At 46.4% G+C, this 23,919-nt stretch overlaps 1 protein-coding gene across 1 annotated transcript; it reads left to right on the top strand.

Moving 5' to 3' along the window:
- The first annotated feature begins 16,620 nt into the window (after positions 1–16,620).
- CBLN4 (cerebellin 4 precursor) lies at positions 16,621–23,529 on the top strand. The gene is made up of 3 exons (XM_079126505.1): positions 16,621–18,156; positions 21,095–21,211; positions 22,780–23,529. Exons 1-3 carry the CDS (start codon positions 17,866–17,868, stop codon positions 22,975–22,977), a joined length of 606 nt encoding a protein of 201 aa, XP_078982631.1. The 5' UTR covers positions 16,621–17,865; the 3' UTR covers positions 22,978–23,529.
- The last annotated feature ends 390 nt before the right edge of the window (positions 23,530–23,919 follow it).

Genomic DNA, 23,919 nt, shown 5'->3' with positions numbered 1-23,919 from the left:
CCCTCAAGGACTGGGAGTCTCAAGGGAGGAAGAGTGGAAGGATGGGATCAAAATGGTTTGGGGACGTAGCCCGGGGAGGGTTACATGGGAGCAGAGGTGGACTGTGAAACTCTTTGCACTGCGTCCCGACAGCCTCCAGGAGGCAGCCATGGGACAAGTACTAAACAACCAAGGAGAAGGGAGCTTTCCGCCAGTGGAGGCCAGCCGGCGTCTTTCACTGGCCCCCAGGGCTGGCCTGACAACTGCATGAGACGTGCTGAGCTGGCCGGATTGACATGGAGGCTGTCCCATCGCTGAGGCTGCCCTAGCTTCTCCACCATGGGGTATCTAACCTGACAGCTGCAGAGTGGAGCCAACCCCTGAGAGGCAGTGATCCCCAGAGTCCAGCCAGCTGCTGGAGGTAAGTGGATGACCAGGTCCTTTCCGTGTGGAAGTCACAGCGTTTCATCTTGACCCGTGTCACGGGGCATCTGCCTGCACCAGCACCAACATCTGAGGTGCTACAGCGTTTGATCCCTCGGCACAGAATCTGGCACAACACAGTGTCGGGTCACTTCACAGTGAAGAAGGTGTGGCCATGGGCCTCTGGTCCTATGGCTTTGTGCAGCCCCCATAGCAGCCAGCCTGATAGAGCCATGCAGGGGCCTTTGTGGCCAACCCACTGAGCTCATTGTTTGGGTGAGCACCTCATTTCATCCTCAGGCCACCCCTCAGTGTAGGTACCTTTATCCCCATTTTACAGAAGGAGCAACTGAGTATAAAGAGGTTAGGAACATAAGCAGTCTTCTCCATTCCCAGTGCATCTGGCCACTGTGTTGAGCTGTCGTGAGCTCATTACCACATGTCATTATCAACACTCACCTAAGACAAAGGGGAGGCAAGGCTTGGGCGCTATGGGAAGGACAGATCTTAAACAAGAAGGTGACTGTGATTTCTCTAAACTCAGAATCTTAACAATAGATGATTAGCTTAGGACTGTGTACAAGACTCTTCCCAAGTTTAAGTTGGATTGAAACTATTGGAGCTCAGTGTGAACTTTCTGTCATTGCATTTTTATACAGTTCTCTATCTTGACAACTTGGCCAGGAGGCCCTCCTGCACTTCTGCGGTTTGCTTTGTTCTGATAGAAGAGTCTGTGCTGAGAAAGCCACAGAAGTTGTTACCAAAAGCAATAAGAAGGAAAAGATAATTATGCATTTGCACTAAATCTCTCTGATCCATATTTTATTAGTTGCTAGATTGCATAAATCAGAGCCAGAGTGATTACTTGGAGATCTCTCAAATTTTGAGGCCTCAGCTTTTAACTTGAGTCTGACAAGCTCTTCAGTCTTGAAAGCTGTCAAAGGTCATCTCAATATGGATTGTAAATATGAATTGTATAGGTTTCGTATGTCTTAATGAAGTGGCAGAACTGTGCCCTGATAAAATTTCATGGCCTATTTGATCATCCAATCACACAATACTTCCAATTTCTTTAAATGTTTTAGGGAAAGTTATTGTTTAGGGAAAAAATGGTCCCAAGAAATGTCTAGAACTTTCCACCCAGCTTCACATTTCTGTAATTCCTTATTTAGGGGTGAAATCTACAAAATGCTTAAGCTTGATGGGACCCACAGAAGTTACTGATGGAGAAGCTGAGTCTCAGAGACGTGATGATTTTCCAGAGTCTCAGTCACAGAGCCTCATTCATTCATTGATTCATTTGCTGGTTCACAAACATTATTTCCCTCTACAGATCAGGCACTTGCACTGTGTCTTGTTAATATTCAACAAAACAGATGTAACCCCTGACTTAACAGGAATTGCTGACTAGTGCGGGAAAGAGAAAATGTAAACAAATAATCAAAATGTAGGGAATTTATGCGATAAGTCGAATTTAAAAGTATAGGATTAACATATACGTGGACATAAAATTCAAGGACAAAGAAAGGCACTTGAGCTGAATTCTAGAGCTCAATGTCCAATGTGGAGCCATAGTCACATGTGGCTATTAACATTTATTGAAGTGAAATAAAACTTGGAATTCAGTTGGTTGTCGATTGCGCTGGCTGCATTGCAGGGCTCAGCGGCCACCTGCAGCCGCCGGCTGTCCTATTGGCTGAGGCAGGTCTAGACTCTTCCCACCATCCCAGAAGGGGTCAGTGGTTCTCTGAAGAATGGATGCGATTTAATCATGTGAGGCAGGAGACGGTTCTTCTGGAATGAGGGTCTGTTTCCTGTGAAGTTCCTGCAGTGACAAGGAGCGTCACTTCAGGGAAGGACAGAAGGGTCATGGGGAGGCAGGCAGGAGGGAGAACCACAGGGCCGGTGGAGGAGGGGCAGGGCTTCCCTCCAAGAGGAGAAGGAGCGGCCCTGCGGCTCTGTGCTGGGGGGAGGGCGGGAGGGAGCCTTTGGGTTGGGTTCCTTTGTGCACCACGAGAGGGACGTTTAGCAGAAGGCAAGAGTGCAGAGTATGCTGTGGCCTCTCAGAGTCGCTGAACAAATAAAAGGCAAATGCCGACTAAATGCTGGAATGAATGGGTGCTATAAAGAGAATTTCGTGGCCTACGAACCAATCACATCGTGTTTTGATCAACATTATCCTCTCATTACTATTTGTTAAATGTTCATTATGTGTCTGCTACAATGTAAATACCCCAGGACGTTAATATCATATATAATGAGGGACCTGGTAGAGTTGGGACTTGACGATTTATGAAGTTGGACAACCAGTTATGGAAAAAGTGAGGGTGTTCCTTTTCTAGGGGCAGAAGTCTCAATTCGCCTTCGAGGTGCACTTTGTTCATATCTTGAAAAATAGTTGATTATATTGTTTTATTGCAAAGATGAAGACTAAGCACGGAGTCATTCTGGGGATGAGGGCTTGGTGGACCCAGAACCTCAGTTCCACAGGCGTTGTGACCTGGAGGCTCATGAGGAGTCTGGGCAACGTGCCTGAGACCCGGGGGCATCCGCAGAGGACATTGAGAGAGGACTTTCCCATTTGGCCCCTTTCCTTGTGGTTCAAAATAATTGAAACATTTTCCATGAAATTGTATGTCCTTGACGAAGACTGGGTGGCAGATGAAGACAAAAGGCCTCACACGTAAAAAAGGAGGAGTTTGAAATCGTGCTCGCCCGCCCTCCCCTCGACTGAGCGCCGTTGGAGAGTAGGACTTTTTTTGGAGAAAGTGTGTGGATGATACTGAAACTCTCTTTGATCCCGTGTCTTGGAGGAAATGGCTGTATGTGTCCAAATAGAAAGGACAGAAACCACCATGAAGATCGACCAGCTGGGAAGAGGCCAGTGTGTCAGCAAGAGCAGTGCCTCTTGGGTGACAGGTGCCATGGCCTGGGGCCTTTGGCTGTTCAGACTGTACCACTGTGGACACTCCTTGCACTGCTACTGGATTGTTACTAGATGCACATCCTGACCTGGATCAAGCCTCTGGGGATTCCTGAACGTATCATGGAGGGACCTCCAAGACTTCTTTTCATCTAGGCTGGCGGGAATTTAATATTAAATAATATGCAACCTTGGGACCTAGAGGTAATACAGGCATTTGTAAAGCATGCTGCAATTTATGAAACCATGTGTACATCATTTCTACAATCTGCCCAACAATGCAATGAAATCAGAGTGAGAGATTAGAATTCCATTTTCCGTTTCTCTTGTGATGGGCAGGAGATACAGATGGGAATACAGTGACTGCCGGGCGCTCCTGGGCGAGCCAGGCAGACACGAAAGACGGGCCTGACTCAGAGGCAGAACGGGCTGAGTACCCTGCAAGGGGTGCAAGCAGGTCACCCAGGTGCTCAGAGGAGGAGAGCGAATCAAAAAAATCTGCAAGTGAGGTCCAGCCTAGTGAGGGTCCTTTGAGCCAACGCTCAGGTCTCAGAAGTGCATTCTGGGACTTCAGTGAGAGCTGTGCCCACAACCCCTTGTTGAAAAACTCTTCCCCAAGTAGCCCAGGTTCGCTCCCCACGTGCCACATGCCTTCCGTCCCTGCGTCAGCATGGTGCTTTGTGATCCTCCTGCCGTGACCTTAACTTCACTTGTCAGGGTCAAGTGGGCTTCTCACCTGGCAGGGTTCTTCAAGCTGCCTTGGGTAACACCTCTCCTGACAGGTCCAGGGACCTGTCACTCTCCGTTCTAAAGTCAGTCTCCCAGGAAAACTCCTCCTTCCCATGTGCTCCCTGGCCCTGCCTCACAGGGAGGCCCACACAATGTTTAAGTCAGGACTCAAAAGACACTTACACTTTGGCGCAGGACACTTACCGTTATGCAGGTTTATACTCATGCAATGTGCTCTACAGTACAACGGGCTGAAGAACCAAAGGACTGGCCCTTAGGGAATTTACCGTCTGAGTGACAAGTTCCTGAATCTATTAATTAAGACATCCATTCATTCAACAAAAAAATTTTAAAAAAATCATGGAACTCCTATTATGTACTCAGCGCTCTGTGGAGAATGGAAATTAAAATTCTGAGCAAGACAGATATGATCACAGGTCACACTGAGTTTACAAACTATCAGAAAGAAAATATACTGATTTGTGGTAATTGTGACAATTAACAAGAAGTCAAACTTGATGGTCGGAGAGGTGAGGGTGCCTCAGGGCAGGTCTGAGGAAAGGAGGGAGAGATGACGTCCGTTGGAGGGCTCTGCGTGTGCACAGGCCTGCAGTCAGGATGGTCACCGAGGAAGGTGAAGGGCCGCGTTTAGCTTCTGAGGCTGGACCCTGAAGAACAGGGCGAAGGGGAGCGAGGGGTGCAGGAGGCGGGGCGGCAGGGAGGCAGACATGGCAGGACAGGGCTCTCCAGGGCAGGGCAGCTGAGACGTCCATCAGGGCATGGCGCCGTTAGCCTGGGGAAGGAAGACTCAGCTGCCCTGGTGGGGAGGCAGGAGCGTGCTGCTGCCTCCAGGGCAGCGGAGAGAAAACGCTCTGCCTCCCCGGGCGCAACGTTGGTGGCAGGAGCAGAGTGAGGGCGGAGGAGCTGGAGTGGCCGTGGAGGCATCGGACTTCCCGAGACACCGAGGGCCACCGAGCAAGGCGCCTGCCTCCCGCTTCCAGGTAAGGCCAGTAGGGGCCTCTGTTTCTGCCGCCCTTTCATGTCAGAATTAGGAACCGTGTTGCAGAGATATTATACCAGGGCTTTATTTATTCAGAAAGTTACACTTTCAGAACTTTTCTGACCAAAGAGAAATAAAAGAACAGGGACTTGAAGCACTTGAGAGGAAGGGGGTGTTCAAGGCCGTGAAGCAAGTATTGAAAACGCAGGAAAGGGAACCAGAGGGGAAGCAGAAAGAGCCAGAAAGCTTTGTCGCACTTTCCTCTTCCGCGTTTCATCTATCAAACAGGACGCCCTCGCCCCAGGACCACAGAGGCATGGCTCCCAGATCCTCCTTCTGAAGATGCTTCCCACCATTTCCTTTTGGAAACAGCTGCCTCATGGAAATCAGCCGCCAAGGACGAGCCCGTGCTGGCTTCTTCCAGGATGTGTTGCACACGCATGCTCAAACACGAGCAGATCCAGGGGCTTGCGTAGAACTTGAGAATAACTCCTGTGTGTGAGTGTGTGTGTGTGTGTGTGTGTGTGTGTCTCCTGTTTAATGCGTGACAGTGTTTCCATAGCGATGCAAGCTTGGGTTTTGAGAGGATGTTTTCATGGGGCTTTGGCAAGTCACACATGACCATTAATCGCATGAGTCTGGCTTCTTTGGCACTGAGTTGTCATAAAGGAATCTCTGGAGAGACTGGATGGGTGGATTTTGGAATGAAACCTACAGGTCCCGTCTACATCTGTGTTGGGGACACACCCTTCAGTTCTTGTGGCTTAGCTTTCTCTCTATGCCTGTTCATCCCGGGGCACAGAGGCACTGGAGCCGCAGGCAGTGAGGATCTGCTCTTTCAGTCATCAACCGAGGAAACGAAGAGCCTTGTTCTTGGCCTTGTTCTTCTTTGCACTGTACCACTTTAGCCAACGGTATTTGTTCCCAGCCCATTTGGTCTACAGTCCCCACTTAGTTGCCTGAAAGGTCACTTTGAACCTTCACAGTTCCTCATGAGTTTGTTCATGTCCCTGCGTGGAGTCAGGTTGACATCTTAATTAGTACCTTCTGGTAAGCTTACTGGAGGCATGCTCTTGATTAGAGCTGAGGATATTAACAGAGTAGATAAATGTCCATCTTTACTGATCAGCCTTACCAAATGCAAAAATTCATTTACTCCCATATTTCTTATTATTCTCTATTCAAAGCAAAGATCACCTTATTACTCCAGATGTTTTTTGTTGCAAGGGGAAGAAATCCAACTTGAAGCATTTCAAGTATAAACAGGATTATGGGCTCCCTTTTGGCAAAGTCCAGAGGCTTCAGGTAGAAGTGGGCAAAGACATTTTAAGAGAAGTTTCATCTCATCTATTTCTTAGCTATCTTTTTTTAATAGCCGTATTGCTGATAAATAAAATTACCACCCACTGGCCTCAACTTCTGCCCTTCCTACTGCCTGATCCTAAAGGCCATGATAGGGTTTGTTCTTTTTTTGCCTCCAAATATAAAGTCCTTCTTGAACAAATCAGATTGGTTTTGCTTGGGTGACATGCTCATCTCTGGGTCAACCACCATGGCCAAGAGGATGGGGCATTGTTATTGGCTAGGCCAGGTTCACATGCCCATTTCTGGAACCAGGAGGACAGTTATAACTAGCATTGTTCCTGTCAATCATTAGACTGAAATGGACTGAGAAAAGCTTCTCATTGGAAAGACGTGCTCCCAAGCAAAATAGGATGTCCACAGTGCTGAACAGTTTCAACTAGATCCTGGGAGTTCTCCTCCATCTTCAGAATTAGAAGAGATCTACACCAGCTAAAGAGTAAAATTGCTAAGGAAGCTCAGGGCAGATTCCCAGGACTCTATCCTCAGAGGACATGATGGGCTTAGAACATTTTTAATGCTTCCTTGGTCTCCTGAGAAGGAGCCTACTTTGGGAAGCACAGTGGGCATAGTTCTAGAAGGATGGCAAGGTATAAGATTGTGAAAGAAATGTTAAATTGAGCTAAGTGTCCTTTCATGATGCAATCTTTATTTGCACTCGAATTCTTCAGAAATCATAGTCTCTTTTTGGTAGATACGGTCTGATTCTTGCTATGTTGATGGAGATGCAGGAGAGACTTGATGAAGAAACCAGGACGCTGTCTGAGAAGGGCACACAGAAGGGCAAGACAATGATGGGTAGTGGGGGGTGTGCATAAACTCTTGGCCTTCAGCATCAGAACCTCCTTCTTTGCTTGGGGAGCATCACATCTAATGAGTCTTGGAGAGAGCGAAAATGAACCCCCACTTTGCTGATGTTGGGAACCTTTTTTCCCAGTCTCTTCTACAGCTGTGGCTTAGAAGTAGATCCTACCAATGAGATGCACCATCCGAAGACTGGGTTTGTGATGCTAAACAACAAGGCATGTGGTTAATTGGAGTAGCAAAGCCAGGTGATGATTCTGTCTTCCCTGAGATGGGTACACCTGAGGCTGAGATCTTGCATGATTTCACACATTTTGATTAGCTGGGTGGGTTTGACCAGGAGGGTATGGGCAGCTATGGTGATTTGCTAGTCACCTATGCTATTTTTCATGCAGATCTTCCTGGTCCCCTATAATTTTCTAGTAAAGCCATGAGGTAACTGAGTCGTGATGAAATGGAGAGCTCACGTGGGATGTAGGAAAGATACTACCAAGAATTCTCTATTGAAAATACCCTCAAATGCTCCTTAAAAGCAAAACCAAGTCTTCAAGGGCTTGCAAATGGGAAGTCATGTTCTGGGTAGCCCACACATATGTTCGAACTAGTCACTAACATCTGATACTGGGGTTTTCACCAAAATATCTGAATTAATCTTCCTACTGGAAAGTCAAATATCTGATACTATTAGGTTCACATTGTATAAGGTTTAGCAGCAGCTGCCTGCAGAAGGTGAGGTGTGGATCCTCTATCTGTTCTTTATTTTCTCTTGGTTTCACCCATTTTAGATCCCTTATTGACTTCACTACCTATTTGAATTCTTATTTCCAAGTAATAAAAGCTGACTCTGACAAAATTCAATGAAAGAGAAAGTATATGAAAACAAATCTGTGGTTCACAGAATCTCTCAGAGATTGTGAAGCTGGGTTTAGGTGATACAGTGAGGAATGACAGTCAGCTCATGCCGTTGCCCCGGGACCACCATGACAGAATGATTTGGCTGCCTCACCTGCATTACCCATGCTGGCTACTTGATGCCGGCCCTGCCCCAGACCACTGACTCTGCTGCCACTTTCACTAGAAGGGGTTCTGTGAAGTCTCTGCTTGCTCTGAGACTTCTAATCTCTGAGGTGGGTGTGCCAGATTTGTAGAGCTTGGGTTATGTGCTTGCCCCATAACTGCAAGGGAACCTGGGAAATAAATATCTGGACTCAAGCTTTGCTGGTAGAAGACAGCTTTGCTTTATAAGAAGAAAGAGTTCCCAGTCATAAGAAGGCATTTGAGTTTGCTATCCTTACTTGGTCCTAATTAAATATTGGTTGAATGGTATATAAGACAGGGATCTTTTGGAGAAAATAGCAGGAATAAGGGTAGAAAAGAAGAGGCAAATTAAAAGAAAAAGGAGAGATAATGAAAGAGCCAAAGAGGCTAAAATAAAAAAATGACTCATGCCTTAAAATACTTTCACTGTAAAGCCTTGTCCATCTATTTCCTTAATCATTTTTCTTTTTTCCCTCTATTTTTCCTTATGAGAACTCTACAAAACTCATGCAAAGCCCTGTGAAATTCATTTTTTTTAGTGGGCAGGAAATATTGGACCTAGACCAGAAGTGGTTCAACTCCATCTCCAAAACACCAGCTGCCTATGTGATGAGTTGGTCCATCCAAGATGAGTTATTTAGCCAACAGACAGATGGCCAAGAAAGCCAAGTTAGTTGGTATATTGTTTGTCATTCAGGAGGCTCTTGGCCAGCTGAAATAGCTCAAAGCCAATTGATGCAGAAGCCATAGCCCACCATCTTGGATTTGCTTCTGAAATCTACAGGTACCCAATTAGCAACAAAAGACAAAGCAGGGCAGGTTTTGCTTCACTGAGCCCACAGCCCAGTGAAGAAGAGCTGTTCTCATAACCCCAGTGGTAAATAAGAGAGTGACTGGGCTGGTAGCCTGGCCAAAACTGAGATACTCATCACACAGCACGAAGAATGTGAGAACAAGGAACAGCTGTGAAATGTGTATCCAGGGGAGGAAAGGGCTACTCACAGCATTTTTTTTTTCCAAATGCATATTAACTTTCCAAGTAAAGGATGGCTTATTGCACATCATCAATAATTAGTAAGAATTAGAAAAAGAAACATAAGTTAATTTTTGAAACTACCTAGTGTTATAATTTGGAAATACACTCTGAAAATGTAGCCAAAGTTAAAATCTGGGCCACAGAACTTTATTCATTACTTATTGTTTATTAAAACAAACATTTACTCTATGTGCCAAGACCCATTCTTGGAAATCATTTATGAAGAGCAAAAATCAGCCCATGTCTCCCCTCATGGAGTTTAGTCAAATAACAGGACAAATGAATGTGGCATTGCCACTCTGGCAAGCAGACAGTGAAGGGCACCTGAAGCTATAAGAAGGTCACAGGAGAATTTAACCCTTATCATCTAGTTCTGTCTCCACATATTTAATATTTTATATGTTCAAATATATACGTGTGTATGTCTATTGTATTTATTTATGCTTCATGTTGGTTTATGGTCAATAGCTTTTATTTAAAATTTCTTGATTCAAAGCTTGTCTCCTTCCTGTGCCAAAATTTTTGATTCTAGCAGGCCCACTGACATTAATAACTCCAGGAATGATTCAGGTCCTCAGGTTTGATGTCATCGACTGACAAATAGATAAATTAAAAATAAACAAACAAATAAATAAATCTGCACCTTCTAGAAGCCCTTTGAATTTTGTTGTGAGGTCTGGAGTAAAGGTCTGGGGGCATGAAGACGTGTGTCGTGCATATTCAACTGTGGTCAAATCCACCAGTTGAGTACCATGTGCAGCAGCTTCGCAGACCCTCCATGTCCTCATCTGCCAAGGATCTGCCTCTCTTTCAGGTGGTGGCAATTAAGTGGGAGAAGTTACCAGCAAGGAGGTTTCCCTAAACAAAACAAAATAGAAGAGAACCAGCAATAGAGTTTCGTCGGATTCAGGGTTAGATCCTGAAGTGGGTGCACAAGAGAAAGGTCACCTAGAGTTGAACTTACCCTTGAAAGTCCTTTGGAAATTCTCCCTACGGTGGCTGACGTGCTGGCTCTCAGGGAGTCTGCCACAGCCAGGTTTTCTTTAGAGTCGAAACAGATTGCTGTTTCTTCAGCTGAATGCCAGATCAAGTGGTTGGCTTGCCTTTCACCGCCATGTTGTAGGGAAAGCCTTCTCTGTGAACTCTAGAAATGCACACAGTGGTGCACCATAATCACATCTGAAAGGCTTCCCGTCTCATGCTCACGGCACGCAGGAGCTCACTGAAGGCAATGGCGAGGAGAGTTACCTGTTGGATAGAAGCCGCTTTCCTTTCTTTCCCCTAAACACACACTGTTAAAGCAGGAAAATTAAATCACCTAGGACTCTCCAGCTGCTAGAATACCAGCTCCTGCGATGACCGTGGCCGGCTCTAGGTGCCCCGGTGTATTTAACCACTGCCAAGTTTTCTCCCATGTCCGCCTGGTTGTCTGGATTTTCTGGAGCCATCTGTTGCTGTGGTGAGTGTTTCTGCTCTAGACTCTGTATAATTTCTACCTGGAGAATCCAGCTACTTTGCTCAGTGCTTCTTTCAGATGAGACCCACTGATTAAGAGAATGGGGAAGAAAGAAAGAAAAAGAAAATTAAACCCTTTGTCCATCCCCTGTGGGGAGTTCACGAATTGGCTTTGTGCCGGAGCTTCATTCAACAGCTTCAGCTATGCAGAATCACAGGCATTCATGCGCTGGGCTTTGATTATTGTCTAGGTACCTCACACTTGGGCATGCTTCATTCTCCTGCATTATAGAGTCTGGGAGATTAAGTTGTGGCCATTGCTTGCCAGAGGTTAGTGGGCCTTGAGCCAGGGTCCTGTGGTCTGATGCTCACTTTTAGTCATCAGAGGGTTTCACAAATAAATTATAGTAAATGCTGCACCAAATTGGCACCTTCTGTGTGCAAGGCACTGTGCTTGGTGCTCTGCTTACAGGTTCCCATTCAATCCTCACAGCAAGCCATAAGATTATTTTTTTGATTGCAGTTTTCTTGGTTGAAGGAGTGTTTGTAACTTGCCCCCTGGTCCTAGGTTAGTAGGAAGAAGAGCTGGTCCTAAGTACTCTGTCCTAACTCTGGGTAATCAGCCTGATTTCATATGGAAGATGAGTTTCACAGAGATATCCACCAAGTCAAAGCTTCTGACTCATCCAGTGCTGGTTAATAAAACAGATCCCCAGTTCATGGCCAGAGCATCATCTGCACAGGTAATTAGCTTCTCAGATCTCACAAGTAGGAGTCATTGGTCTGGACCCCACATTCAGTTCCTCCTGTCTCGGCAATAGAATTCAGGGTGGCCAGGTGCTGAGCGAGGGCTTGCTGGGTGCTAACAGGTTATATAACGAACGGCTGAACAGAACCTGAAATATAACCAGACATTTCAGTACTACTCATGAGTTTTACCATTTTCAATATATTTTCCCTTAACTGTAATGTGAGCCTTTGTATGTCTGAACATCTTCCCCAACACCAAGTGAATGATCTTATATTGATGAGTTGGATCAATATAACCAAAGAAGGGGAATTTCTGTTCAACCAGCACCACTCCTGAGAAAGAATGCTCTCCAAACTTTATGGAGTTTAAATTATGGAGAAAAAATGCTAATGTAATAGGTTGCTATTGGATGATTTTCCCAGAAACCCTTTCCTTTATTTGTAAATTCATTTTAAATGTGCATCACAATGTAATAAATGATTGCTGTGGCCATTCAAATAATAAATATCTGAAGTAAAATTAATGTGTCCTTGCATTCCTCTAAATTTGACAATTTGCTGCCTAGCTTTTCATATTTCTCCTCTTTTATTGGAACATAAACATATTTGTACATGTTTGCAGGGCATTAAGATGTAATCCCACATACAGATTAGTCTCGATCTTGTTCTTTCCCTCTCCATGCACTGTGGGTGCCACGGATGAAGGACTGGTCCTCTGCCCACCCTGCCCCAGTTTTCTATGCCCCTTGCTCTAGGAAATCAACTACGTGATGTTATTCTGCTTCTCCAGTCTGTATGGTTGATTCAAGTTGAGCATCAGGACTGGGATGGGGCAACAAACCTCTTCTTTAGAATTCTAGGACATCTTCTGGGTGGAGGGATCTGTATGTGTGAAATTTGGGAATGTCAGCTGCTCTTTACCATCATGTGGGTTTCAAAGAAGGGTAGAGTGCAGAGAGCGAAAGAATAATGCAGACCTGTCACAGAGGGGCAGGGTGAGGGAGGGAGAGGAGGAGGCGCGACGGCAGAGGCATATATATATATGGCATATATATATATGACATTTATTGTGATGCACATGTATTGAGATATATATGTATATATACATATATATGTATCATAGTGGTTTAATGTATTTCCCCTGAGAAATAAGAGCAATAGTAAGTTACTTTACTCAGCCATCATTTATTATTTGTCCTTACTCTTATTTATCCTAACTCTCTGCTAATTTCTGTGTCAATGGTCCTGAGTTAATAGGCCCTGGAAAGCCCAACAAAAAAATCAACAACTTGTAGAAAAGCCCGTGGGAGACGGGATAAGCACGGCGCAGCACGCGGATGGTGAAGGGGGTCCAGATCCGTGGGCAGCTCCGATGAAGATCCTACTGCTCCTTGAGGTCTCAGCCACGGGGTCTTGGCTAATGTGAGGAGGGGAAGAGACAAGGTGGAGGAGCCATCTCCAACAACCTTCAATTCTGAAAGCAGTTACGGAGATTTTAAATGGTCCATTTCATTTCCCTCGCAGTGGCGTCTTTATCAAAGTCTGCCATTTGGCTGCCTCTGAAAGGAGCCCTGGGTTCCTCAGTGGCTGGTCGCTTTCCAGTGCTCACACGTTGGTTGTTTAGAGACTCTTCCTCCTTCTGCTGCTGACGCGCCCTCAAAGAAGAGCATTTGCTTGGGTGAGAGCTGCCCCTGGACAGAGGGAAGGGTGACCAGAGGATCAGCAGACTCGGAGCCTTGGTCTGGCCGGGAGCCTCTCTGCTGGCTCTCTTTCCCACCGTTCCTGCACCGCTGACCTGTACTGTCTCTGCCGCCGGCTGAGGTGGCATCTTCTTTCATTCAGCAGCAAGCCAGGCCCTTAGAGCTGCACGGCTATGTGTCTATTTTTGCCTTCTGAGATGTTTTCTTCAGGAGAAAATTGCTCACGGATCCTGACCGCCTTGGCCTAGCTGGAAATGTGGCTTCTCTGATGGCTGGTTGGACAGCAGGAGGAGCTGTCCTGGGCAAGACCGGTGCAGATTCTAATTCACTCTGAGGCTGAGCCCAACTGCGGGGAGGTGAAATGCATTCCTATCTTCCCTCTAAGGATCTAGCAAAAAGGAAAGAGAAAATCCTTGGGCATCAAGTACGATCTGGGAATCTCAGAGTAGGGAGAGATTCAGGTCACAGAGAGATTTCTTTCTTTTATTTATTTATTATTATTGTAAACAAACGGGATACATGTTGTTTCTGTTGTACATGGAGTAACAGCATACCACTTGTGTAATCATACATTCACATAGGGTAATGAGGTTTGATTCATTCTGTTATTTTTTCCTCCCCGCCCACAGCTAGGTTGGTTCCAGAGTCTGGCTATTGTGAATTGAGCAGCTATGAACACTGATGTGGCTGTATCTCTGTGGTATGCTGATTTTAAGTCCTTTGGGTATAGGCGAGGAGTGGGATAGCTGGGTCAAATGGTGGGTCCATTCCAAGTTTTCTAAGGAATCTCCACACTGCTTTCCAGAGTGGCTGCACCAATTTGCAGCCCCACCAGCAATGTATGAGTGTACCTTTTTCCCCACATCCTCACAGAGAGGTTTTCTAATAGCAGATTTTTAACTGAAACAACAACAACAGATTTATGCTATGACTGAAGAGAACCTTGGACTTGATCTTGTTTTCTTTCTTCCAGGGAGATTGGCGTGGGAGTAGAGAGTGGGGAGCAGGTGATGACTTCTTTCTCAAAGTCTTTGCGAATCACTTCCCATAGGCATGAGATTGGATTTCCTCATTCTTTTGTCAGGACATGCATGGACTTCTATGGTACGATGATTTCAGGAATTCTGTTCTAGTGAGGATTCTGGATGATAAGGAGCAATAAGGTTACTAAAAATAGTTGAAGTGAAATGAGTTTTATTGACAGGATAGAGAAGGATCTAAGGAAACCAGAGGTTAGAAGAAAGATGGCTGGATCTCTTGAGAGTATGAGCTCAGAGTTGGAAAGTCAGGGCTGCTCATTTCCTTGCTCCTTCATCTCTCAGAAGTGCTCACTGTCCCGTGTTGGCTTCTGTCTTCCAGTGCGGTCAGGCCTCCTGTTTCTTCCAGCACACTTTTCTGCTTTGGTTTCCAGGGGACTCCTCAGTGGCAGCCTCCCAGTTTGGGAGCCCACAGATCTGGCTTCTGTGGCACCCAGTGTCTCCTGGAAGCAACTTGGCATCTCATTCAGATGCCAGAGAGAGAACATCCGGCATCCAATTCATCTGGCCAAGTCGGGCCATGAAAATCATAGACTTCTGGTATCAAATGAATTGGCAGTCCTAGAACCTAGAGGCTCTCCCTGTTGAAGCAACTGAGAGGAGAAAAGAACGGGACTCTGTGATTCACAATATCAGAGAGCTCAAAAGACCACAGATGACGCCATGTTCCTCATCTTCAGATTACCTTGAGTAGCAGAACATCCTTCAGTAAAGGAACAAAGAATTTCTTCCCAAATTACCAGGAGGGTCTGAATTTAAATTTTACTGAGACTCATTTAAACTAGCTTATACTACAAGATGAATGACTAATAAATTACATTCCATTTGGATGCATTCAGTCATTCCTCACTCAATTATTGAGTCCCTAATATGATCAGTTAGTTTTGGGGGCTACAAATGAATACTTTCAGTGAGGGACATAGGAGAAAAGACAGAGATGTTTTTAAAATCTGAGTTCTTGCAGGAAGGAAATGCCCAGAGAAAGAAAAGGATGCAGAGAGAATATATTGGGGTTGATGAAAAAGACAGCTTAATGCATATTTAACAATTCTATAGTCAACAGAGCTTTTTCTTAAACTCCTCCCAGCTGGACATCAAAAAGCCCAAGGCCTGGCTCAGTAACTAAATAGCTGTCTGGAACAGAGAAGGCAGAGTGCTTGCCCCTACAGAGAAGAAGAGGAACCAATTCGATTCAGTACCTGCCTTTAAGAGAGCATCAAATGAAAAGACAGTTTCAGAGGTCATCCAGGAAGCCTGTGGGGAAGCTGAAAGGGAGTTACAAAGTGCAGAGAGGGGTCGGGAGGGAAGCAGTGAGCCTAGGGGGGCATCAGTGCTGGGTGGATGATGGCCCTCTTCAAAAGGCACCAACCAGTTTACCTGTGTGGCTCCAACTGAGATTAGTGACATTCAACATTGTAACAAATAGCATGGCACCTGCCACTCAGAACTGACACTGTCCCACAAGCACAGAATCTGGAGGCCCTGTGGTACCAGACATCAAGTCAACCGTTGCAAGATTCTAGGGAGATAGGAGTCAGAGGATGAGCAGCTAGTAGGAGAATCTTCAGTGTTAACAATTGGGATTGCAGCATGGCGCTATGACCCAACCTGGCCTCCAGAAAAGGCCTTAAGAGGGGACAGGACTGGAGATCCAGGTCTGGCTTCTGTGTAGAGGGGCCTAAATGTCATGCTAAGGAGAATGTTCACTAGGAACCGAGCGGGGAGTCATCTGCCCCTGGGACGTGACTCAACAAACGTCTCTTCATCTGCTAAGTGGTCAGTACAGTTCAAGGCGCTGACATGGCTGATGTTGTGGTTGGGGATGCTGTTTTGATATGGTGCCTGCCCTCTGGCATCTGGAAGTCAAGAAGGAATTTGGTACCCAGAGCCATGACCCCAAAGCATCACAGAACTGGAAAGCAGAAGGATCTTTTGGTGTAACTACACCCTCTCAAAGAGAGCATGTGACTTGGTCAAGTTCATTCTGTCCACAGACAGAGACAATCTTCTACTTCTCCTTGGTGGCGGTGGAAGAGGAAGATAACTCTTGCCAATTAGAAGTCAAGATGGCAATGGGGTGGCACAGGGGGAAGAGGAGGGTGCGGGAGAAAGGTGCTGTTTTTATTTTCTTTTATTTTTAAAGGGGGTACGGTTTCTGGAGACTTGTTCTGGCTGAGTTGCCTCCTTCTCACTTTTTCTGGCCTTGCTAGGGCTGGATTAGCCGTGCAAGTGGAAAGAAAGGCGCGCCCCTGCGGCTTCTGAGGCGCATCTTCCCCGAGCGGAAGGAAGGAATCTGGCACCTCCTCCTAGCCGCCCCCACGGCCCGCGGTCTGTCCCCAGGCTTCCCCGAGCTCGCCAGGCCCGAGGGCTCTGCGGGACGGAATTCCGGCCAGGCGCGGTGGGGGCTCGGGCGGGTCCCCAGGTTCTGGGCAGCGTGCCCGCGAATCCGCCGCGCGGCCCATCCATCTCCGCAACCCGGCTAGCGGCGCCGCGCTCGGTTCGGAGGGCGCTTGGAGGCGCAGTCCCGCGCTGGGGAGGGCGAGGGGAGACGCAGCCCCGCTCTCGGGCCCAGACCGCGGAGGGGGCGAGCCGGCGCCGAGCAGGGGCAAGCGCGTGGCTGAGGGCGCCTCTCTCTGGGCACACACCTTCCGTGCCGCGCGGTCCTGGGGACCCGTGGCCTCGGACCTTGCCAAGCAGCAGTGTTTTGCGTCCCGCTTGCTCCCAGGTCCGTTGAACGTCAGGCAGGAGCTGCTCAGCTGGGGTCACCGGACGCCTTCTCCTCCTTTCCCCGGAGCCCGCGGGTCGAGCGTTAAGCCAACCCCAGCTGGATGCTGCGCTCCTATAAATAGCGCGCGGGTGCCCGCTTCGCGCTCTCCCGGCTGCGCGAGGAGAGAGAAAGTTGTGCACAGGGACTGGGGAAGGAAGAGCCCGCCAGTCCAGCGCCCTGCACCTTGGAACCGATCCCGGGAAACTGTGCTTTCAGTGCGGTCTAGCCGCTGCCTACCTACTTCGGAGTGACACCCGGCTTCGGGGAATTTTTTGACCAAGCGAAAGCGAGAGTCGCCAGCATCCTGGCTGCGAACACAGGCTCGCGTTCTTCTCTGCCCAGGAAACACCTCCAGCCTCTGTAATTCGCTCCTGCGCCAGCCAGACTCATACAGGACCTACACCGCACCGCTTGGCACGCGCCGCTCTTGCGGCGTCTGAGTGCCCGCTGTCTTTCCTGCTCCGTGGTTCACCTCACCTGGGGGATCTTGGGTTGGGGCTACAGTTTATTTATTTATTTTTCTTTTGAGGTGTGATTGTGAGGGCTTGGCGACTTTTAGATGTGGAAGGATAAGGGTGGGTGCAGGGGCCCCAGGCAGGGCTGATGCTTGGGCGGAGGAAGGTAGGTAGGGGTTCTGCATGAGCTCCTTAAAGGACGAAGGTAGCAGAGGCAGCGAGAGAGCTCCAGGGAAGACTTTGACTTCAGCCCACAGAATTGGTGGCAGTGTGCGCGCCACCGCCGTCGTTCCTGCAGCGCTGTCCATCTAGCCACTGGCATCTTCCGGAGCTCCGGGATCCCAGGGTAGGAGGCGACGCCGGCGAGCAGAAGCGCCAGCCGGCTGCCGCTGCCCACGCCGCTCACCATGGGCTCCGCGCGCCGGGGGCTGTCCGTGGTGCCGGCCGTTCTGCTGGCCCTCACGCTGCCAGGGCTGCGCGTCTGGGCGCAGAACGACACCGAGCCCATCGTGCTGGAGGGCAAGTGTCTGGTAGTGTGCGACTCGAACCCGGCCACAGACTCCAAGGGCTCCTCTTCCTCGCCTCTGGGGATATCGGTCCGGGCGGCCAACTCCAAGGTGGCCTTTTCAGCCGTGCGGAGCACCAACCACGAGCCGTCGGAGATGAGCAACAAAACGCGCATCATTTACTTCGATCAGGTTAGACCCCGAGGGATGCAGGGCACCCGGAGTGGGGTGGTCAGTTGCGTGGGTAGTCTCAGGGCCTCTCAGATGGGGGTTGCCTGGTCGGGCTAAGCTCCTCTGATTAGGATGTGGGGATTCATTTAGGCACCCGCCTTCCCATATTTGTCCGGGCCTGAAACTTCTGATGTGACTCCCCCTCCCCGCCCCACCCTGGGACCCCTTTCCCTCCTGGTCTCTAACAGAGGCTGTGATGCGTTATGGGAGAGGCTTGGGAACGCAGAGGCCGGCAGCCCAAGCTCAGGACAAGTTTAACAGCAACAGGTCAGCGGGAGCTGAGGGAACCTGGTCCCTGGACACCGGGATCTCTTGGGCAGAGCTTCGCCCCTGGCTCTGACTCCTCTGCATGTGCGGCACAAGATGTTCTGTGATGTCCAAGCGGACTTCGGATAAACGTTTGACTTGCTTCTCCAGGTGGAGAAGCTTCCCCCCAAAGAGAGATCCCGGTCTCTACGCCATGTGCAGAGATCCCGCAGGTGGCCACAGAGGATGGCGCCGGGACCTCGGTTCAGATCTCGCTTCTTGATTGCGAGACTGGGGTCCTCATTCACGCTGCGGGCGCCGCTGAGGCTGCCTAGAGTAGGCTTCCTGCATTCCCAGGGAAAAGTTGCTCAGGAGGGAGGAAAAGGAATGGGGCTACCGACCGCACGGAGCTTCCCCCGGGGAAGGGCTGGGGAGATGGTTCCCGCTTCCCGGGCTTCAGTCCTTTCACAGAATTGCAAATCGCTGGGCAAAGACAGACTGTGAAGTGCAAGGCAGGGGGTGGAGGCGGGACTCATGAATGCCGAGGCTTCTGTTTTGCCGCTTGGTGCTCTGCGGTTTGGCATGATGAGAATCCCCAGGATATCCGCTTAGCTTGAGCAAAGCTCCTAAGGAAGAAAACTGACTCCAGAGTTTTCATTTTAACCCGAAGGGTACTCAGACTCGTTTAAAATTCCAAAGTCACAGATCACAGTTGTATGCAAAGCACTATGTGAAGGAGCACAGGTTAAACAGTGCTGCAGGGTGTGCCAGAAAAGGCATGAGGTGACATCTGCGGTCCCTGCTCAGTTTTCCTAAGTAAGGCCCTCTCCACCTGGTCAAAGCCAGAGTATGTCTCTCTGGGGAATTACTATGGAATAGCCATAATTTGCAAGTAATTAAGTAGCCCTTTTGGGGCTTTGGTGCTGTATTTTCCAGTGTGGTGGAAATAAAGTCGAGCACTACTGCTGGACTGAATTTCGGTGCATTAATTAAATGTTGGAATATGTGGGCATCCTGTTACCCTCTGAATGGAGAGTTCTTGTCGATGACCTTCCTGTCGATTAGAAGAGGAGGAGGGTTTGCTCTTCTGTGCAGGGAGCCACGCATCTTGAGACAACGACACTCATTTAGTTATAAATCTTGATGTGCCTGGATACTCCAATTAGTACGTAGAGTCAACACGCTGATTTATGTGTAGTCAACACTAATCAGCCATTTCCATTATTGCTAATGAATTATACTACTTATATCTAAGCTAGGAAGTCCCCGCTAAGCACCTGGAATTATTTTAAATGTGCTTGAAAAAAATTTCTTTGTGAAGCCTCTGCTGGGGATTATGGCACAGCTGGTGACTTGTTGAAAGACCATCCATCATCAGATCAGAGAACAGAACTTCGATGCTTACTGGGAAGAAGGTGGAATCTCAATAAAATCTCAATAAAATCACACACTTACTTGTTTGTTAAGGTGTTGAGCCTGGTATACCTGCCTGACGGTCATGACACTGTGCTGTGTTGCTCAGAGCTAGTAGTGCATTTTTAGGAAATTATGCAAGAGCCATGAAGATGTATTAATTTTGACAAGAAGGTAATGTTTAAAAGATTGCTGGAGATGGCCACTGATATCTAGAAAATGTATCTTTAGAGGAGTATCTGACATTTTTGAATGCCACCTATAGATTTATTTCTTGGAGAGACATGAAAAAACACTTATATTGCCCCCCCCCCTTTCTCTCAGGAAGGGGCTGACCTATGTGACATTGCAAATCTAGATTAAGAGGTCACTTACTGAAAATCAGTCATGTTCTAAGCAGAAGAACCAGGCTGAACATCCTGGGGTGCAAAGCTCACTGCTGCCCTCTTCAAAACCGTGCCTTGCTGAACTTTTCATTTTTGACCCTGGGACTTTAAATAAAGAGCAGGTGATTGATAGGAGGATAATGTATAACACCGAGAGGGACACCTATTTCATGTGCCTCATTCACTCTCTACTCTTTGGCAGCTGGCAAGGGCTGACTCATTGCCAAAATATTATAATTAAGGCTTAGATGGTACAGAAATGAAAAAACACGGCCATGGATCTTAGGAGAGCTCTGTCGGAGGCTTGGGGAAGGGCCAGACATTCAGATCACTCTGTGCACCAACTGTTCAGTGTCATGGATTATGTCACACGGAGGAGGGGTACCCATGGCTCTGTGTGAAGTGTCCAGGATGACTGTGGAGAGACCACCGATGTCGATTGGCTGGTGTGGCAACGTCACTTCTGGATCTTGCAAGGACTTGTGGATGGTGGGAATGTATGTCCATGACAGATGCTTTTTATCTGATTCTGAGCAAAGCTAATACTTTGAGCTCTCATGTTACCCAGATGTTTGCAGAGCCGTTGAGCCTTGCTGGAAATTAAGGCATGAATACAAAACATTTACTTTATATTCTCTACACTGTTTAAAAGAAAGAGGAGCCTTCCAATACACAAGTCCATGGTCCAAGTCACTTAAGAGGGAAGACACTCTGTGGTTACTGAAGCCAGTTGTTGAGGAAGGAGGAAGGAGGGAAGGAAGAAAAGCAGAAAAGGAAGGAAGGGAGGAAATATATTTTCTTTATGGGAGAAAGTATTATAATAATTTACTGTTATTTATTATTTTTATTTGTAGATCCTAGTTAATGTGGGTAATTTTTTCACATTGGAGTCTGTCTTTGTAGCACCAAGGAAAGGAATTTACAGTTTCAGTTTTCACGTAATTAAAGTCTACCAGAGTCAAACGATCCAGGTATGTGTTCTGACCCATTCTCTCTCTCTATGCCTAAACAACTGTGTTATCTTCAGTGGGTTATGTTTTTAAGTGTTTATTCAAAGATGTGTTTTCATTATAAAAATAAACAGCCATATTTATAGTTTATTTTTAAAACACTTTATTTCCATTTTTTTTCTTTATATACAATGCCCATTAAGGTGTGTACCCAAAAGCATGTAGAAAAGCAAAGTTATTACCTTAATAATATCCAGACATTTGAAAAACATGGTTTGGTAAAAATTTAGTAACACAAATCTCTTTTTAAGATCTTGATTTCATTTGGTGCATGTAAAAATTATTTGAACTGGTAAGGAAAAAACTTATAAAACTAGCAGAGCTTTGCAAGTTCACTTTAAATAAATAAAACAAATTTGCTATCATTTAAAAAATTACAAGAAGCAGTTAACCATCAACATAAACTTATGAAAGATAGCAAGTCAGTATCCCTTTTAAAGGAAATGTGCTTATGCTTTAGTGTACCCTGTTACTTTGGTGCTAGTGAATTCTTACCAGTTGTGGGTACATGATTGAAGGTGTATCTGTGGAGTTCTAGATAATGGGTTTGACCTCCTGCTCAAAAGCAGCAATGGAGCTATTTCCTATGAGATTAAATTATGCTAATGATAAATAACAACAACACATCTTAATGGAATTCTAGGGTAACTTTTCATCTTATGCTTGATATTTATTTCATATATTATGGCCATGTGAATGGAAGATTACACCCTCATCTGCCAGTTTTACCGATCCTGCCTAGAGAATGGATAACCTGATCAGTCTCAGATTTAATTCATTTAATATTACTTTTAACCTAAAAGGAGCGAATATCTAGTAAGAAAATTTACTTTCATGGAAAACTTTTTCCAAGCTTCAATATTTAGAAGTCTATGTAATGGCTGACACAATCAAAATCATAGTATGGAAAAAAAAAAGTTAATAAAATTTTGAATTTATTCTTTTGCTCATTATCCATCACTAAGATATCAGTGGCCATTACTTTCAGCCCACATTTCTTAGGAGGGAACATAGAAACAGAAAACACACACTCACAGTCTCACTCAGGTACATGCACTGTTATTTCAAAAGCATTTCAGAGCTGTGCAGGTCTGCAGCTCCCGGAGACCTGCCTGGGGGTGGGTAGAATCTGGCTGCATCTGGGTTTGTCAGGTCAAGAGCACTGGCGAGCTCCGAGCCCAGCTCTCTTCTTTCACAGAGGATTGCTGTGGAGGGAAGGGACTGAGGCCACCCTAGTGGGTATGCCAAGAAGCCCATGTTCATAAGACTTCCACACAGGTGCTCTCTGTGTGGGGTGTGTGTGTGTGTGTGTGTGTGTGTGTGTGAATGTAAGGAAATTTCAGTGGGATAAATTAAAAAAAAAAAAAAAATCCAACACAGTAGATACTTAGTCTGACCCCATAATCGACTAATTTAAAAGAGGAGGGGAATATGTTTCCTGAACATGGGGTGTCTGATAGGTGGGTCATCTTATCCCCTCTTGACTTGAAAGGGAATTCTGCAGTGATTTTTTTTTTTTTTTCTCCTAGGTGAACTTAATGTTAAATGGAAAACCAGTAATATCTGCGTTTGCTGGGGACAAAGATGTTACTCGCGAAGCTGCCACGAATGGAGTCCTGCTCTACCTGGACAAAGAGGACAAGGTCTACCTAAAACTGGAGAAAGGTAACTTGGTCGGAGGCTGGCAGTACTCCACGTTCTCCGGCTTTCTGGTGTTCCCCCTATAGAATCTGACTGCTCCGTGACGTTTATCCAGGTGAGGGGCAGCCCACCCCTGAGTTATTGGAAGATCATTTTCATCACTGGATACGTGTCTTTTATTGGTTTCTCATGGGTGAATATGGATCCTCTTTAAGGATTCTAGACCTTTCCGAACCAACACAAAGTTTCAGATTATTTTCATGTGTGTGCGTGTTTGAGTATATTTGGATCAGGACTCAAAAGCAGATCATGCCTATCTATGCTTAAATGTAACAGTCAAAGCTGTCTCAAGGTTTGTTCTGAATTTAATTTCCTGGAATTACTGAATTTGTTACAGATGCGAATTTTTATTTATTTTTAAAGACTGGCAACTGGGTCTAGGAATTAGAAAACTCTAAAGTTCTGGCTTCAATCAATGGTTCATGTGATGCTGCCAAAGAACTGTATTCTGTGTTGATAGATTTATTACGCTTGTTTTTATTCCTTTGGAATTCGTTTGTTTTGTTTTCTTGAGGTACCTGGGAATGGGTTTTTAGTGAATGGCATTGTGTTTTTTCCACAAGTAAGGTAATGACTGGCTTGCCGGCCATGAGGTCACTACGTGGCTTCCTTCAGTGAGAAAAGAAAAAAAAAGAAAAGACAAGACAAGAAAAGAGGAAAGAATGCTTCATAATTGTATTTTAATTATATATGTGAAAGAGTCATATTTTCCAAATTATATTTTCTAATAGGAAAAATAGATCATAAATCCGACAAGGAAAAAGTTGCTTACCCAAATTCTAAGAGCTCAGTCCCCAAACCTTGGTGAAACAGCTCTCCTCTGTGGGAAATCTTATTCTTTATTGCTCAACTTTAATTAACATGATTGATAATAACCACTTTATTAAAAACCTAAGGGATTTTTTTCCCTTAGACATGATGGCTTTATTAACTGGAGATGGGATGCCCTTGTTTTTAATTACACCTAT

This window comes from Sciurus vulgaris (assembly GCF_902686455.1).
Source record: "Sciurus vulgaris genome assembly, chromosome: 2".
In the NCBI taxonomy this organism is placed as follows: Eukaryota; Metazoa; Chordata; class Mammalia; order Rodentia; family Sciuridae; genus Sciurus; species Sciurus vulgaris.
This window is presented reverse-complemented; position numbering and strand designations above follow the sequence as displayed.